Source organism: Pan paniscus, chromosome 17 (assembly GCF_029289425.2).
Source record: "Pan paniscus chromosome 17, NHGRI_mPanPan1-v2.0_pri, whole genome shotgun sequence".
NCBI lineage: Eukaryota > Metazoa > Chordata > Mammalia > Primates > Hominidae > Pan > Pan paniscus.
This window is the reverse complement of record NC_073266.2, coordinates 64,119,295-64,137,291: the sequence shown is the minus strand read 5'-3', so window position 1 is coordinate 64,137,291 and position 17,997 is coordinate 64,119,295. Positions and strand designations below refer to the sequence as shown.

Sequence of the window (17,997 nt, the reverse complement as noted above, 5' to 3'; positions counted from 1 at the left end):
GCTCACTTCAGCCTTCCGGGTCAATGTTCTCTTCTGCAGAAAAGGAGGGAAAAAGGGCCAGAGCTCTTGAGCTTCACCCAACTGGGAAGGATTTGGAGATGCAGGTTTGGCGGAATGTTCTGGGCTGGATGCTGGAGAAACAAAAAGCAAAACAAACTTGGCAGCTTCCCCCGTTGGTCCCATGAACCTGATGTGGGCTTCTTGGGGCCTGGCAGGACCCAGGCTGCGGCTGGCTGAGGCTGCTCGTGGAAGTGGAGTTGTTGGCACTGGGAGACTTCTCCTCCTTAAGTCAGGGTTGCTCCAGGAGTGCTCTGAACCCAAAGCTTTATGGCTTTTGAGTCTCTGTGGAGTCTCCTGGGCAAATAACCACTTACACAAACCTTTCTGTGCCTCAATTACTTCATCTGCAAAACTGAGGTCATTAACCCAACTCGGGGGGTGATACAAAGGAGGTCACAGGCTCTGTAACTCCCTGAGTGCTCCAAGGTTAAAGCATCTCACAGGTCCCCATAGGGCTCCGTGGAGGTGGAGTGAGGGGGTCTCTTCCCCCCCTGCTCAGTCACTCCTGGGGTCCTCTGAGTGGGCCTAGGTTCACCCCAGACTCACAGCACTTCCGTGGGGGATAGCACTCCCTCCCTGGGCCTTGTCTGCTTCCCTGTAAACTGAGGAGGCCGGATCAGCTGGGTGCAGTGCCTGTCAGGGCCTCACCCCTTCTTCACTGCAGGTTAACTCCCCAAACTCCGTTCCTCCCTTCAGCTTCCACTACCCATTCTCCCTCTTCTCCTTCTTCACACTCCTATGATTCCTCCCTTGTAGACCATCTTTGAGAATTTTAGGCCAATCACTTGGCAAAGGCAGGAGGCTAGGGGAAGGCATGAGAATGGGAAAGAAGGAAAGAAAAGGGAGTTGGAGTCGGGCTGGAAGGACCAAGCATCCACCCACCCATTAGATTAGGGGATGCTCAGAAGGTTAAGGCAGCTGGAGGCTCTTCCAGTTTTCCACTGCATGTCTCCATTTATAGCCCGGCATCCCCCAACTTGATGGCCACCAAGACCTTGCTAAGCTAGTAAGTGATAGCAGGTCATGAAGCTCCCAAAGAGGCCATCCTTCCCCATGCGAGCCTCCTGGTTCAAAGTGCTTCCTCTGGCTGATTGTAAACCTTTCCTCCCTAAGTCTCAGCTGGGGCTCTTAGGCTTGCCTTTTGGAGGCTCACAGAACACTGAAGTCTCTCTTTTCTTCCTCCAGCCATCCCTTTACACTTTGGGAGACATCCCATCTTCTCCACTTGCCCCAGGACCAGGTCTTCGGACACTCACTCAGCCCTCCTTCACCTGCAGACTTCCGTGGCACCATCTCCAACATTTCCCACTCCTGGCCTTGCTTCCACCTACGGCAGAGGGGCATCTGTTCCCTTCTCCCTTGAATCTGCTCTTGTCAAGGTCATTGATGACTTCCTCGTTGCTAGATCAGTGGTGCCTTCTCTGTCCTCCTCTTCTTTGACCCCCATTTCCAGGACATATGGGTCAGCACTGGATATGGCCCATCTGTCCTGGAAATGCTCCCTCCTCTTAGCTTCCATGTCCCTGGGCTCTGTGTCTGAGTTTTCTTCCACCTGCAGACCTTTCTTCTCAGTGTCATTTGCTGCCATCTGAATGTGGGAGCTGACCTCAGGCCTGTCCTTGGCCCTCTTTCTTCTTCTCTCTGCACTCTCTCCCAGTGTTTCCTGAAGTCCCTTGTCCTTTGACTCTGGAATGTGCATCCCCAGCCCTGACCACTGGGCCTCAGCCATGTGCATCTGACTGCCTACCTGTGATCTCCTCTAGATGTCTGAGGGCACAGGAAGCTTCACATGGCCCAACACCCCAAACCTGTTCATCTCTCTAACCTTTAAATGGCTGTGTCATCCCGCTAGTTGTTCAAGCTGAAGTCCTAGGAGTTACTGTTGATTTATTCGCTTTCTAAATTATCAGTGCATCCTGCTGGTTCCATTCCTAAACTATTTCATGGGTCTGTCTCCTTCTCCCCACTTTCTTTGCCACCCCTTAGTGCAATCGACTGTCTTTTCATGCTGCAATAGTTCTCCCTCCCTCCCTTTACAGTCCTTTATCCCCACATCAGATCACGTTGTTCCTCTGCCGAGTCCCCATGATACTGGGTGGCCCACAGGCCCAGCTTGACTTGGCTCTGCTCACCTCTCTGACCTCCACAACCCTGCCTAGCCACATTGGCAGCTGCTACTGCAGAGCAAGTGATTGTATTTACTCACTTCCTTCTCTGGGAAGTTCTTCCCACACATCTGCACAGGGCTCCATACCTCTATTCATGTCCTCTGTCCAGAGTGGCCTTCCTGGGCCACCCACTATCTTTCCAGGCACCCTCCAATTCCTTGTCCTGCTTTTTTTTTGGAAGAGTCATGGCTATTTGGCATTATATTGAATGAATCATTTATTGTCGCCCCTGTGGAAGTGCCATGAGAATGGGGACACTGGCCAGTTCATCAGTGCATCCTGGCCTGAAACAGTTCCTGGCACACAGTAGAGGGTCCATAAATCTTCGATGAGTCAAAAAGGAGAAAAACCCTTCTCACGCATCAACAGTGCAGACAGGCCATGGAGGAGCTGTGTGTAATTCCACATAATAAGAGCTGGTCTGGAGGAGTGCCCAGGGGCTGCAGGCACAGAGGAGGGAGGGCCACGAAGGGAGCCAGTGGAAGCTGACCCCTGGGCTGACTCTGCTGAATGAGTAGGCAGGGACTAGCAAGAAAGCAAAGAGTATTCCAGACAGAGAGACTCCTCCAGCGGGGAGAAGACCGAATCCTTTCCCTGGCACTGGGGTGGAAATGGGGACTACTCAGGAAGGAAAAGTGGTGAGAGTTGGCAGAAGATGAAGGAAGGAGAAGGAGGCAGCTAGGATGTATCTCTTGGCTAGGGTGCCTGTGGGCATGGTGGTCAAAGTCCATGAGGAGGAGTAGGGGCACTGGCCAGTGCTAGCATTCACACACTGAGGCATTCCTGGCTGTTGAGCTGAATTTTACAAAGGGAAGCCTTTCAGGGCTCCCTAGTCTGGCCTGGAAAATAAGGTCATCATGTACGTACTCTCACAGGGAATATGTTAAACACTGGATCTGGGGCCCTGCAGAACTCCTGGGTGGGGAAGGAGGAATGAATCTAGACACCAGGCTTTGCCCTGCTACCCCCAACCCCCACCCTGTGCCAGAAATGACCCTCAGGCTTGGTGTGAGGTGCACACCTGGGGCAGATTAATCCCAGGACTACTTAGGGTTGCACTGAGAACATCAGGCTTTTTAGCATCCAGTTCTGATATCTCAAACAGCTCTGATAATTCCTGGGGACAGATGAGTGAACTGTGGCCCAAAGAGGGCAGGTGAAGTTCAAGGCTGCAGAGCCGGGCCATGGACCAGCCAGGGGTTGGAGCCAGGGCTCTCCACTGCCATGGCATGTCTCCTGACAGCTGTGACCCGCAGTTGTTAACAGCTGAGCTGTTCTTGCGTCTCTCCTACCTATCTGGGAAGACACTTCAGTCCTTTGAATTGTCAGGCTGCAATTTTCAGACTGATTTCTGTGCGTTTGCTGTGACGGGTCGTGTGCTATCTCGAGACAGCAGCTGTTCTGGCTCTAGAAATAGCGCTCAGCTCACTGAAGGGCTGTTGCCTTTGGGAGGGGGAAGGGCTGCTGACTGAGAAAACCCCCCAGAGAACCATGGCTATCAGAGTCAGGGAGAGGAAGTGCAGTGACACTGTTAAGAGCAGGGGTTCTGGGCTCTCACAGTCCTCAGGTTTCTTTTCCAGTGCCACCACTTACTAGCTGAATGACCTTGGGCAAGTTACTTTACCTCTTGTAGTTCAAGTCTCAGATATAAAATGGGGGAAATTATGCTTGCCTCATAGGGCTATTGGGAGGATTAAATGAGACCAAGTTAAATGGTCTGGTATCAGGCTGTCATGGACAGTTGTGCAGGGTGGGCACTGCACAAAGATACTCAGCCAGGCAGTCAAGTGAGGCTGAAGTACAGCTTACTCTCACTTGACCAGCCATGTGTCTGGTGCATGTGGCTTAATTTATCTGGGGAAAATGGTGCTTTTTCCTTATTTGCACAGAGGTGCTATATGGGCTAGTGGTGTCTCTAACCAGTGTGGAATAAATAAACAACTCCATGGTTCTCTGAGACTCTGCACCAAGCTCGACAGGAGTCTAGGTGTTCAGATTAGTTTCCCTGTTCACCTAGGGCTAGTGGAGATTTAACAGGTGTTTGTGTGTGACACAGGGATCCCCCTGGGCTTCTATTCTCTGGAGTACCATCAGTGTCTGGGGGTGGGGATGGGGAAGTGTTAGATAGAAAGCTGAATGCATGGACCTCATCTTGTAGCAGCCAGTGATTGCTGGGACCCAGAGTACTGTTGCCCCCAAGAAAGGAAACATGGCCCTGGAGAAGCTCTGGAGAGGGAATCAGGCCAACAGGGGAGCCTCTGTGGGGCAGGCTTTTGGGGAAAGGCTCATAGGAATTACAGACCCAGGCTCTCAGAGGGCCAGACCCTGGGCATGCTGAAAGGAGGCCTCCTCGGGAGAATCACTTGAACCCGGGAGGGGGAGTTTGCAGTGAGCCGAGATCGTGCCACTGTACTCCAGCTTGGGTGACAGAGCAAGACTCCATCAAAAAAAAAAAAAGAGAAAGAAAGAAAGGAAGAAAGGAAGGAAGGGAGGAAGGAGAAGGGAAAGGAAGGGGAAGGGGAAGGGAGAAGGAAGGAAGGAAAGAGAGAAAGAAAGAAAAAGAAAAAGAAAGAGAGAGAAAGAAAGAAAGAAAGAAAGAGAAAGAAAAAGAAAGAAAGAAGGAAAGAAGGCAAGAAAGAAAAAGAAAGGAGGCCTCCTTAGCCCACAAAGCTGGAGCCCAGTCTGGGCAGGGAGAGGAGAACTGATGCCCAGGGCCACCGTGTTCACCTCTTTCTGGCCTTCTGCATTTGTCTTCTCACTTAGTGGAGGGCAGAGAGATGGGGCAGAATGATGCAGCCTGGCGCCAGCATCATATTTGGCTGCTGGAAACTGAGTGGCATTTGAGAGGAATTGGGCTCCTGATATCACCTGCTGGGACTATTTATACCTGTGAGATGCCCTACATGGTGCCAGGGTGCCCTCCCCTTTGATGTGGGTAAAGATAGTCTTTCTAGCATTGAAAGCAGAGACAGTGACGAACTCACCTTGAGAGGCTAGTGGAGTTTAAGAAGGTTGGAGAAAGTGCTTCCCTCAATCTTGTAACAGGGTAAGGGGAAGCTTGAGATAGTTAGAAGAAGGTCTGGGACTTAAAAAAGCATTTATTAGTGATTTCCAATAATAAAAGAATCATAACCCCATTGCAGAAAACTTATAAAAACACAGAAAAGTATTTAAAAAAATAACGCATCATCCCATTTTTTCTGAGAAACCCCTATTAATATTGTGTTTCAATTCTTCCCTTTGCCCATGCTTTCACATATGTATATATAATTCTTTTTGGAGATCATAGTTTTGTAACTTGCATTTTTTTACTCAACATTGTCATGTGAGCATCTTCTTATGTCATTAGACAAAAAACTTTAAGCAACATTTTTGATGTCTGTATATCTGTATCCAGACCAAATGGGAATTTCCATGAATTTCCATGACACCCTCCAAAATGCAGTTCTTGAGCGTCCTGTTAGAAGCAGAATATGGGGCAGTGCTTCTCAAAATCTTATTTCCTATCTTAGTTCTTTTGGGCTGCCATAACAAAATAGCTTATACTGGGTTGTTTATAATTATAACAGGAGAAATTAATTTCTCACATTTCTGGGGGCTGGGAAGTCCAAGATCGAGGTGGCAGAAGATTTGGTGTCTGGTGAGGGCCCGTTCCTCATAGATGGCAGCTTCTTGCTGCATCCTCACATGGTGGAAAGGCAAAAGGCTCTTTGAAGCCTCTTTTATAAGGGCCTAATCCCATCATTGAGGGCAGAGACCTCATAACCTAATTACCTCCCAAAGGCCTTGCCTCTTAATACCATCACATTGTGGATTAAGTTTAAACATGAAACTTAATGTTTGTATCGGGGATACAGACATTTAGACCATAGCAACCTCAAGTCAATCATCTCTACAGACTGAGCTAGAGCAGTACGGACCAAAAAAGCAGAGCCCAGGTAGGATAGAGAAGGAAGCCAGGGCTATTAGCTCCATTTTCCAGATGGGAAAACTGAGGCTTTAGACTCAGGCATGGAATAGTTTTGATGACTTGGCTAAGGTACTACCTGGAGTGTTTTCAGGGTGCCTGGGATTTGTTTTAATCGGATATGGTAAGACACGAAAATATGGAAATGACTGTCATGAAGGAAGAGGTTTTGATACTCACAGATCCCTAGAAACAGGAGGCCCTGCAGGACCATGGGAAGAAGCACCCGGATCAGTAAGGAGGCAAAGGGAGCGAGGGGGAAGTGTGGGCAAGAGCCGTCGTTGGGATTTCCATGGAAAGGAACTGGTGAGGCAGGGTTTGCAGGTTTAGGATTGGTTGATCTGAGTAATTTCGTGGGTTCTGGGGCATAGGGGTTATCCCTAGTTGCGTAGGACCTGGCCCTGGGGTGAGTGGGGAAGAGCTATTCCAGTGTCCAAGAGTATGGGAGCCTGATAGGGGCATGGGCTCTGGATTGGTTTGCAAATGAAAGGTGCACTCACAGGCTAGTCCTTTACTATCTCCAGGAATTGGCTAGCCCTAGAAGAGACAGTCCCTCCAGGGTCAGCAAGGCCCCAGGTGTCAAAGCATCAGAAGCACATGGTTAATGAGTGGAGCCTCAGTGAGATGAGGTGATCAAGCAGGTCTATGTCCAAGCAGGACTTAGTGTGGGCTTTATCCACAGGGTGGCAGGGGAGAGGTTTACTAATCACAGCAGAAGGAGGATGTCACCAGTGCACACAGTGAGAAACTTCGAGTTGTTCATCCCTGACTCAGCCCTGCCATCAACCAGCTTACCATCAGAGACTGTCTCTGACTCCCTGGGACTTCCTGGGGCATCCACTGGTATCACGTGCTCTTTAGTGGTGGAACAAAGAGGACAGAGGGGAATGAGCATTTTTGGGGTAGTTCCTGTGTGCCAGTGGATTCCATGAAATGCTCAGCAGTGTTTTTTCTCAACCCTGTCGCACATGCACTGCATTGTTTTTGCTGATTTGCAGACGAGAAAACAAAGGAGCAGAAAAGTGCCAGGCCTAATGTGGCTGTCAGAATACCATAGACTGAGTGACTTAGCTTATAAACAACAGAAATGTATTGCTCACAGTTCTGGAGGCTGAGAAGTCCAAGATCAAGGCAGATTAAGTTTCAGGTGAGGACCTACTTCCTGGTTCATAAACAGCATCTCCTTGCTGTATCCTTACATAGTGAAAGGGAAGAGGAGTCTCTCTTGGGCCTTTTTTGTAAGGGCAATGATCCCATTCATGAGGGCTCAGCCTGTAGTACCTCCCAGTGGCCCCACCTCCTAATACCATTACCTTGCCTGTTAGGATCTCAACATATGAATTGTAGAGGAGACACAAACATTCAGACCATACAGAGGCTAATGAGGGGTGGAGGGATGTGAACCCAGTTCTGAAAGCCTCTCTACCTAAGCACCACCAAACCCATGGCACAAGGTCATTTGGAATCATGATGCTGCCTAGTTGGGTATATGAGTGATGTTGAGGATGCAGGAGAAGGAGGAACCAAGGAAGAGGCAAGGCAGGAATGCCTTTGTGGAGGAAATGGAAGGGCTGGCTGATTGAAGAGGAGGTACTACCCTAGTTCAAACAGATTGTTTTAAAGAGGAGAAAAAAGAGATGCAGAGAGGGGAAGTTTTGCCCAAAGTCACACAGCTGGTTTGTAGCCATATCCGAGATGTGTCTGCAAGTCCCCAATTCCCCAATAACTCTAGGATAAGTCTCGACCTAATGATTTCCTGCATCATTTGAATCTGGACCTTTTCTTAGCAGCAACCTAGGACCATGACTTTACCTGACTCAGTGGATTCCAAAGGGCTTAGTTGACACCAGCTCATGTTACAAACAGTGATCTTTGTGATAGGACGCCAGAGCTCACTGTTGTGTGACTGGAAAATTAGGTGAGTTAGAGCCAAGGTCATGGGCTCGTTTTGTGGCCCTAGGCTGACCCCTTGTTCTTATTTGCAGATAACAGAATCTACATTAGCTAGTTAAAGCAGAAAAGGATTTATTAAGGGCACAGCTAGCTCAGATTCATGGGGAAAGCTGAAGAAATGGCTGAACTCCCAAGAATTCCTCCCCAAATTGCAGTGAAATGGGGCCACCGTGAAAGCTGCTGCCTCTGATATAATCATGAAGGTGTTACCACTACTGCAGTTTCCAAGAGCCATGCCACCTCTGCCACATTCTGCACCAGCAAAACCATGCCTTGAGCCTTGCCATTCTTCCCCTATAACAGGTCTGAATCCATCTCATGCAAATGCTTCTAACTGGCTGAACCTAAATTGCATCCAGAACCCTACCTGCAAAGGAGTCTGGGAAGTGTCATTTTTAGCTTTCCTCCCTCTGTAGTACAGAAGATATAGAGATAACAAAGACACTGTCTCTGTGTTTGAGATGCTCGTGGTTTGGAAAGGAACACAATTACATAAACACACAATTGTACTATTATGTAGGTGCAAAAGTAATTGTGGTTTTTGCCATTACTTAAAAAAAAAAAAGGCAAAAACTGCAATTGCTTTTGCACCAACCCAATACCATGTTATTTGCTCTAACTAAGAGACAGTGAGCAGGGGGAGCCCAGGGTCAGGGTCAGAGGAGGCTTCCCAGCAGTGTGGTTATTTGAGCCGTGTACTGAAGAATCCATTTGAGTTTGCCAGATGAGAAAGAAAAGGAGTTGTAAGACACACAGGTGTTTGATATTTTGGGAATCTTCAATACCTAGTTCTTATTAACTTGGTCTAAATTATTCTATGACATGAGAACAAGGAGCCAATTTATTTTGTAAATAGGGACCAATTTGTTGTGGAAAATATTTTAATATCTTAAAATATTATGTAAAATTATTTAAATATGTAATTACAGTACTTAAAACTATTTATATTAAAATTATTAAGGACAAATATTTATAAACATAACTTTTAAAGTATCACAGTATTATTTTAATGACAAAATGACAATACAAATACAATGATAATAATAATAAAAATACCAATATTTTTAAAAGAAGCCAACATATTGGGTAAAATATTTCAAGATTTCTAAAGCAGCACATACCTAAGTTTGTCCAGTGTGTAAGGGTATGTGGGAAATGACCACTGCTGTGTGTAGTGGTTTCTGGGAGATGCTTGAGCGATGCGTAATTTCCAATCCTTGGCCCTGGGGAGCCCCTCTCACCTCTGATTCTTGCAGACTACCTGTTGCCAGGCCACTGATCCCATGTTTATAGTGGTTTGTCCCTGCAGGCTTCTGGATTCATGATGTTAAGGCTGTCCTGGGATCCAACCCTCCCAGCTCCACCCACCCCTGCCTCTGAACAACTGCCAGGAAGAGAGGGGCTGTGAGGAGAGGGCTCACCGGGCCTCTGCCACAGGAGGCCAGAGGGCCCTTTCCAGGGGACACCAGCCATGCTCATAGCCAAGTGGCAGAAAGAGCAGCCTTGAGTCAGCATGCAGGTTCCTATCTTGGCTCTGCCACCTTCCAGCTCTGGGGGTCTGGGCACCTTAGTTAATTCCCAGAGCCTGTTCAGGATGCTTGTGTCACTTTCCTCATAGGCTGATTAGAAAGATTAAAAGTGAATGCATCCATTCACATCAAATGCTTGGCCTGGTGCTTAGCGTATGGTAAGGGCTTAGTAAGTGTTGGTTGAAATTGGCATTGATATTCTGCATGAAGCTGGCAGAGGGACCCTGAGGTGGCTGTGACATGCCTGGAGCCAGCTGGTGCTGGAAGGGGCTTGTTCTGTTCTGCAGGTAGACTTAGACCAAGCCCTGGTCCTGCCCTACACGGACAGTATGACCTGGAGCCCTGTCTGATTAGCCTCAGTATTGTCAGCTGCCAAATGGGGAGAAAGGCCCATCAGTCTCAGCTGTGTCACAGTGTAGGCATGAGGATCAAGTGGGAAAGGGGCAGGGAATGGAAGGGCAAGTTGGAGGCCTGAAGGCTCACTGTTGGACTCCCAGTGCTGCACCAGAATGGCTCTGGTCTCTCTGCTTTCTCTGATCACAGTACACACAGCATCCCTCCTCCTCCCCTCTCCTTTCCAGCCACAAACTTGGAACCAAACCTGCTTCTGAATTTCCCTGTGTGCTGAAATCTGTTTATGCTTCTGTAAATGCCTACACTCCCAAGGCAGTGGGGCGCTGAGAGTAATTGACCACCCAGTGATCAAGCCAGAGGGCCCCATGGTCTGCCTGAAGCCCCTAATGGGACATCTGCTGGGATGGGGCTGGTTGGCTTTATTTATTTCACTGGGACAGACACTCCACCCTGCAACAAGAGCCCCTGCAGGCCCTGGACATCCTGACCTGCTTCTCTGTTTAACCTGTCTCTGTTGGTCCCCAGGTACTTTGAATTTTATGAGGGGCCTTTTGAATATAACTCCACAAGATGCCTGGAGCTGAGGCACGAAATATTGGAAGTGAAGGTGCTGTCCATGTGAGTGTGGCCGTTTGTGGTGGGTGCAGGGAGCATGTGGAGGTGGGGCAGGGGTTGGGGGTGGGTGCGTGGGGGCAAGGGTGGAAGGAAACAGGAAACACGTGGTAGGTTCCTATAGAGCGAAAAGTAGGTCTCCTTCCCCAGAGCCACTGGCATTTGGAAAGCCCTGGAGGGCTGGAACACAGTGATGATTGTGCCTGTTTTATGACAAAAGGCCAAGTTTGCAAGGTCACCTCTGGTGACTCGGTGTTAAAGTCCCCGCCTCAATTACTGGTCTCTGATTATCATCACTGGCTCCTCTTGTGTAGAAATTGAAGACGGCACAGGACTGTTTTGCCTGAAATTCAGTATGTTGCACCGCAGGGTTAAGCGTTGCCCTCTTGCTATCACCTTTGACGGTTTTAATTTTATTAAAAGTTTTGATTTTTAAATTATTTAAGTGATACAAAATTTGTGCAGTACAGATGGTTATTCAATGAAGAGCCACCGAGTTCTCCCCAGAGGTGACAATGTGGCTTTGGGTATCCTTGCAGAGTCAATGCATGAATAAGAATCTATGTATGGAGATTTAAAAAGTTTTTTTTTACATAAATGGTAAAAGAGCTGTGCTCCCCACTCCCCACTTAACAATGCATCACCTATAGCTCTTTTCAACCCACAGGAGGGAAAGCACATTAAATGCTGAACATTTTAGCATGCATGTGCCCACCTGGGTTTCCGCCCTTCACAGAACTGCCATGAATTCAGCAAACCCATTTAGAAGAATTGGTACTACATTAGTCATGACAGAATCTGTATTTATTTGCAAACAGTTACATCTGGATGTGGAAAAAATATAGTTTATTCAGAGGCAGGCAATGTTGGGTGCTCAGATGGACTCATCGGTCCCCTGACATAACCCCAGGGGCATCTGGGGTCCCTGGCCCTCAGGCAGGGACCGTTGTTCCTTTACCCATCTGACGTGATTCCAACTAGTGTGCATCAGGGGAAGAGCATGGGTTTTGGGGTGGGCAGACCTGAGATCTAAAGCTGACTCTGGGCCTTGGCATATGTGAATCTTTCTGCAAATGTCTTAACTTCTCTGAGCCTTTCCTTACCTTTGAAAATGGGGACACTATTACCTACCCTTTAAGGGTTGCTGTAGACTAGCCGAAATAAGGCATGTGAAAATAGATAGCCCAGGATCACGAGGTCAGGAGATCGAGACCATCCTGGCTAACACAGTGAAACCCCATCTCTACTAAAAAAAACACAAAAAATTAGCCAGGCGTGGTGGCAGGCGCCTGTAGTCCCAGCTACTCTGGAGGCTGAGGCAGGAGAATGGCGTGAACCCAGGAGGTGGAGCTTGCAGTGAGCCGAGATCACGTCACTGCACTCCAGCCTGGGTGACAGAGCGAGACTCCGTCTCAAAAAATAAAATAAAATAAAATAAAAAAAGAAAGTAGATAGCCCAGCAGCCTGCATGCTCAGTAGCGCACATCATAGGTGTTCAATAAATGTCAGCACCCGTCTCTCTCTTTCCTTCCTTCCTTTCCTTTTTGGAACTAGTAGCAGCAGCTTTTCTGGACTGTCATGCACAGACTCCATAGCTCAGCGGTTCCTGGAAAGCTCCAAGGGTGAGACCAGCATCCAGCTGGGATTAGCTGCATTGTTTATGGCCCCTGTACTAACCCATGGTCTCTGTACCCTCTCTAGAGAAGGTGGGATACAGACACCACCTATCAGTTTCACTGAGCCCTGGGCTGAACACATACCACTGTGGTGCCCACCCTTGTGGAACTCACAGCCACTGAAGGGGACAGACATTAATAGCTAGTTACCCTAAGGAGCTGGGGTAGTGACAGGGAACTTGACCCAGGCTGGGGCTAGGGGGAGGATGTCAGGCAATGCTTCTCTGAGGAAGGGACACTGGAGCTCCAGTCTGAAGTGTGACAGGAGTTAACTAGGTCAGGAGGACTCCAGGTGGAGGGAACAGTCTGTACAAAGGCCCTATGCCAGGAGGGAGCTGGCTGTGTCCTGGGATCTGAAGGATGGGGCAGCTCGAATGCCTGCGGGGAAGACACGGAAACTGCATTGCTAGAGGGTCAGGTAGGGCCAGACCATGTGGGGCTTCATGATACAGACCCAGGTTTGGGTTTTACCTTTATCCAAGGGCCATGAGAGCCACGGGAATGGTTTTAAGCAGGGCCTGGGGCATGTGAGCTGGTTGGTATTTTAAACATGCCTCCAAGGAGTTTGGATTTAGTGGCAAAAATGGCTGTTGGAGCCAAGTTCAGAAGCTGGTAGCAGAGTCTGTCTTCTCAGAATTCAAAGCTTTCAGGCCCTTCCATGTTTTACTGTGCAAATCCAGAGCACTGTGATTGAGAGCACACCTTCAAGATTTCAGAGAATAAATGACTAATTTCTGTTTTTTTTTTTTTTTTTGAGATGGAGTCTCACTTTGTCACCCAGGCTGGAGTGCAGTGGTGCCATCTCGCCTCACTGCAACCTCTGTCGCCCGGGTTCAAGCAATTCTCCTGCCTCAACCTCCCAAGTAGCTGGGATTACAGGTGCCTGCCAAACTGTGCCAGGCTAATTTTTATATTTTTAGTAGATACAGGGGTTTCACCATCTTGATCAGGCTGGTCTTGAACTCCTGACCTCATGATCCACCCGCCTTGGCCTCCCAAAGTGCTGGGATTACAGGCGTGAGCCACCACACCCAGCTGACTAATTTTTTTAAATTATAAAATGTATAGTTTCTTCATGGTTCCTTGAAGGTCTGGACAGGAAGATTTAAGAAATCCTATGAATGGGGTCATCCTTCTGGGGAACTTCCCATCCCTCTACGCATGTATTTTCTGTATGTTGCTGTTTGGTCCTGTATCAGTTTGCTGTAACAAGGTACACAAGACTTAATTCTTCCACAATTCTGGAGGCCAGGGGTCTGAGATGAAGATACTGCAGAGTTGGCTTCTTCTGAGGCCTCTCTCCTTGGCTTGCCAATGGCCTTCTTCTTGCTGTGTCCCTATATGGTTGCCCCGGGTCTGAGTCTTGCCTGTGCTCTAATCTCTCTTTGTAAGGGCATCAGTCATATTGGATCAGGGCTCACTCTGATGGCCTCATTTTAACTTTATTACCTCTTTAAAGGCCCTATCCCTGCGGTAGCTCATGCCTGTAATCCCAGCACTTTGGGAGGCTGAGGCAGGTGGATCACCTGAGGTCAGGAGTTTGAGACCAGCCTGGCCAGCATGGTGAAACCCTGTCTCTACTAAAAATACAAAAATTAGCTAGGCATGGTGGCACTCACCTGTAATCCCAGCTACTCAGGAGGCTGAGGCAGGAGAATTGCTTGAACCCGGGAGGTGGAGGTTGCAGTGAGCCCAGATTGTGCCATTGCACTCCAGCATAACTGACAGAGCAAGACTCCACCTAAAAAAAAAAAAAAAAAAAAGGCGCTATCTCCAAATACGGTTTCATTCTATGGTCCTGGGGGTTAGGACCTAAGCATATGAATTTTGGGGAGACACACTTCAGCCCACAACAGCCCCTGTCACAGCTTCCATTTAGGGCCAGATTAGAAATAACCCAGGGCCGTTGTTTTGAGCTCAAAACACAAACACTGTTCAGTGTGATGGACAACCTCATATGTCCCCATGGTCTGACTGTACTAGCCCATGGTCTCTGCACTCTCTTTAGAGAGGAACATGAGAGACAGTCACCTTCCATCGATTCCGCTTGCCACCACTTGTCCCTGTTATGGACTCCCACTGGTGGTGTCTGGGCCTCTCCACATTTGGCTTTGGTTCTCATCTCTGCCTTGGGGCACCCTCTCTGTCCCCAGGGGCTGGGCTCCTAGGGTGAGCAGCCATCCTAGCTGGGGCCCCTGGCTGAGCTGGGCTTTGCATGCCCTGCCTCTTCTACAGTAGTTACCTCTCTGTGACCCCAAGCCCTGGGGGTCTGAGAGGGAACGAGAGGCTGGGCTGTTCATGGGGCATGAGTGTGTGTGCCTCCTTTCCTGAGTCCCCAAGCTGAGGGTCAGCAGGTCCTCCAGGGCTGAAATCAGAGAGCTGCAGAGGCCGGCCTCTGATCTGAGTGGTTCTGACACTATCTGGGGACCCGGGGGCTTCACTGTGCTCCAGCCCAGTGCCATGAGGAGGACTCATAGAGGGTCCAACCCTCAGTCTTTGGGAAAAGGTTAAAGTCCATCTGTGAATGGAGGGGCTGATGGATGCGCTTTGCCCCTTCGGGCCTGCAGAATGTCAGCTGGTGTTTTGTTTGAGGAGACAGGGAGGTGTATGGTTCATCTGGGAACGATTCTGATCCACAATTGCTGAAATCAGTGGTAAAAGTCAGTCAGCCAGAAAATCCCCACATGGAAAATGCCTCCCTCCCTGACAGTGTCAGATACATGAAGAACGACTCCATGATGATTTGTTATGAAAACTCATTGTCACTAATTCTTATTAAAATTATTTACACCTGTCATCTAGAGCCCCTTTATTTTAAAATAAGAATCTTCAGTTGCTGCCTGTGCTCACACCCAGATGGGGGTCATGCTGGAGAATTCCCCAGGCCAGCGTCTCCTGTCACCCTTCCCCATTTTTCTGCCACTGGGAGCTCTGTGCTGAGCCCAGTACTGAGACCAAGAGAGAAGCTGGGAGCAAAGGCCAGCTGGGCAAATGCCCACTCTCTGGACTGGGAGCCCCTTTTGTGCCATTGCAGTGTTCACAAGTCTCTGTCCTCTGCCAGGTGGAGGTTCCTGGAGGGCCAGGACCCAGGCTTAGGCATCTCTGAGTCTGGCCCTGTGCCAGCTCAGTACTCATGTGTTAAATGAATAAGTGGACAGAGGGAGTGGGTGAGACCTGGGTGCAAACAGGAGGCCATGAAAGAAAAGAGGGAGAAAGGCTGGGCGCGGTGGCTCACGACTGTAATCACAGCACTTTGGGAGGCCGAGGCGGGTGGATCACGAGGTCAGGAGATCGAGACCATTCTGGCTAACACTGTGAAACCTCATCTCTACTAAATATACAAAAAATTAGCCGGGCGTAGCAGCAGGCGCCTGTATTCCCAGCTACTCGGGAGGCTGAGACAGGAGAATGGTGTGAACCCAGCGGGCGGAGCTTGCAGTGAGCCGAGATCACGCCACTGCACTCCAGCCTGGGTGACAGAGTAAGACTCCATCTCAAAAAAAAGAAAAAAAAAAGAGGGAGAAAGAAGAGTAAAGAGAGAATCACTCTCATTTCATTACAATTAGTGCCCAGCTCCCTCCCACATTTCCACAATTGAGGGGTATTAATATTTTTAGTCTGTCTATAGATTACCTAAGTAATCGATTTCTTGTTCTACCAAATATCAACAGTATCTCTTAATCCTGCACTGTATAAGATAAGGATATTAAAATTATTCCTACTCTGCAGTTCCCCCTCCAGCCTATGGCTTCAGTCATCCATGCGTTGACTTTTAAAATGACAAGGCCGATAACATTTGTATTCTATTTGTAACCATACCAAGCCCTTTTTGAAGCTTTTTCTAGAGATTGACTCTAAAATTTGAAGAATAACAAATAGTGTTTTCCATTATTGGGATGATGTAGATATTGTTCACTGAAGGCCAGGGAGGCACCAGGACTCCATCAACTTTCTTGTACATGTTTCTTTCTTTTTTCTGGAGCTTCTAGCCATCTTTTTCCCCTTGTTTCCTCTATTATAGCTGTATCTATTTCCCTGCCTCTCCATCGGTCAGGCATTCCCTTCAGGGTTTCTCTTCATCATCTTGCTCCAGTCTGGCTGCCCTCTTGCTGGGTCATGTGGCTGTTGTTTTGGGGCTTCTTTTCTCTGCCTTCTGAGGTTGGATTCACCTTTGCTTAGAACCTATAGCTTCTTTTGGTTTACTTCTTCCTTTTACTTCCACCCATTCTCAAGTAAATACCAAGAAGTGACAGGTGGGAGGTAAGGTTTTGAGTTCTTTTGTGTCTAAATGACTGGATTCTTCCCTTTTACCTGATTGTTGGTGTGGTGGGTTGTTGGATTGTTGTTTGGATTGTTGGCATGGTGGGTGGTTGGTTTGATTGTTGGTGTGTTGGGTTGTTGGGTTGTTGTTTGGATTGTTGGCATGGTGGGTGGTTGATTTGATTGTTGGTGTGTTGGGTTGTTGGGTTGCTGTTTGGATTGTTGGTGTGGTGGGTTGTTGGATCGTTGGTTTAATTGTTGGTGTGGTGAGTTGTGGGATTGTTTTGATTGTTGTTGTAGTGGGTTGTTGGGTTGTTGGTTTGATTGGTGTGGATTGTTGGGTTGATTTGATTGTTGGTGTGTTGGGTTGTTGGATTGTTTTGATTGTTGGTGTGGTGGGTTTTTGGGTTGTTGGTTTGATTGGTGTTGTGGATTGTTGGGTTGTTGTTTTGATTGTTGGTGTGGTGGGTTGTTAGGTTGTTGTTTTGATTGTTGGTGTGATGAGTTAGTTATTGGATTATTGTTGTGATTGTTGGTGTGGTGGATTGTTGGGTTGGTTTGATTGCTGGTGTGTTGGGTTGTTGGGTTGTTTTGATTGTTGGTGTGGTGGGTTGTTGGGTTGTTGGTTTGATTGTTGGTGTGGTGGGTTGTGGGGTTGTTGGTTTGATTGCTGGTCTGGTGGGTTGGTATTTTAGGTGAAAATCATTTTCCCTTAGGATGTTGAAGACCTTCTCTACCATCTTTTAGCATCCAGGGATACATGAGAAGCATGAGAATCGTTGTTTTGTTTCTTTGGAAGTATCCATTTTTTTTTCCTCTGGAATCTTTACAGTTCTGAAATGTGGAACCTTTTTATTTGGAGTTTGTGTCCAGACTTTCAACTTTCTCTCAAATCTTTTTATATTCCTTCTTCTCCATTTCTCTCTACTTCTTCTCTTTAATCTAATAATCCTATACTTCTGGATTGTACCTCTAGCACTCATATGTTTTTATTGTTGTTGAGACAAGGTCTTGCTCTGTCAACCAGGCTGGAGTGCAGTGGTGTGATCATAGCTTACTGCAGCCTTGAACTCCTGGCCTCAAGCAATCCTGCCGCCTCAGCCTCCTGAGTAGCTGGGACTATAGGCGCATGCAGCCACACCTGGCTGATGTTTTTCAAACATTTTTTTGTAGAGATGGGATCTTGTTACATTGCTCAGGCTGGTCATATCATTTAATTTTATCTTTTTTCTCTCCTCTTTTTGCTTCCACATACTGGGAAAATCCCTTGACTTCATCTTCCAGCTCTTCTGGTGAACCCCTCCCCCACAAGAGTTCTTTCTTTGTACCTTAAGTAGAATATTTTTAAGTTCTGTTTTGTTCCTCCAATAGTTGTCTTTGTGGTCATTTTATCTGATGGATTATCTTGGTCTCACTTC

At 47.9% G+C, this 17,997-nt stretch overlaps 1 protein-coding gene across 3 annotated transcripts in view; it reads left to right on the top strand.

The window, feature by feature from the left end:
• Positions 1-17,997, top strand: part of ST8SIA5 (ST8 alpha-N-acetyl-neuraminide alpha-2,8-sialyltransferase 5) — a 104,445-nt gene that overhangs the window by 48,811 nt on the left and 37,637 nt on the right. For 2 of the 3 annotated variants that reach the window (XM_003830188.6, XM_003830187.5), the window contains one exon: positions 10,557-10,649. The exons of the other annotated variant lie outside the window; for it this stretch is intronic. In XM_003830188.6, coding sequence (XP_003830236.1) covers positions 10,557-10,649 — 93 coding nt within the window. The remainder of the gene's footprint in view (positions 1-10,556; positions 10,650-17,997) is intronic. 3 annotated transcript variants of the gene reach the window in all.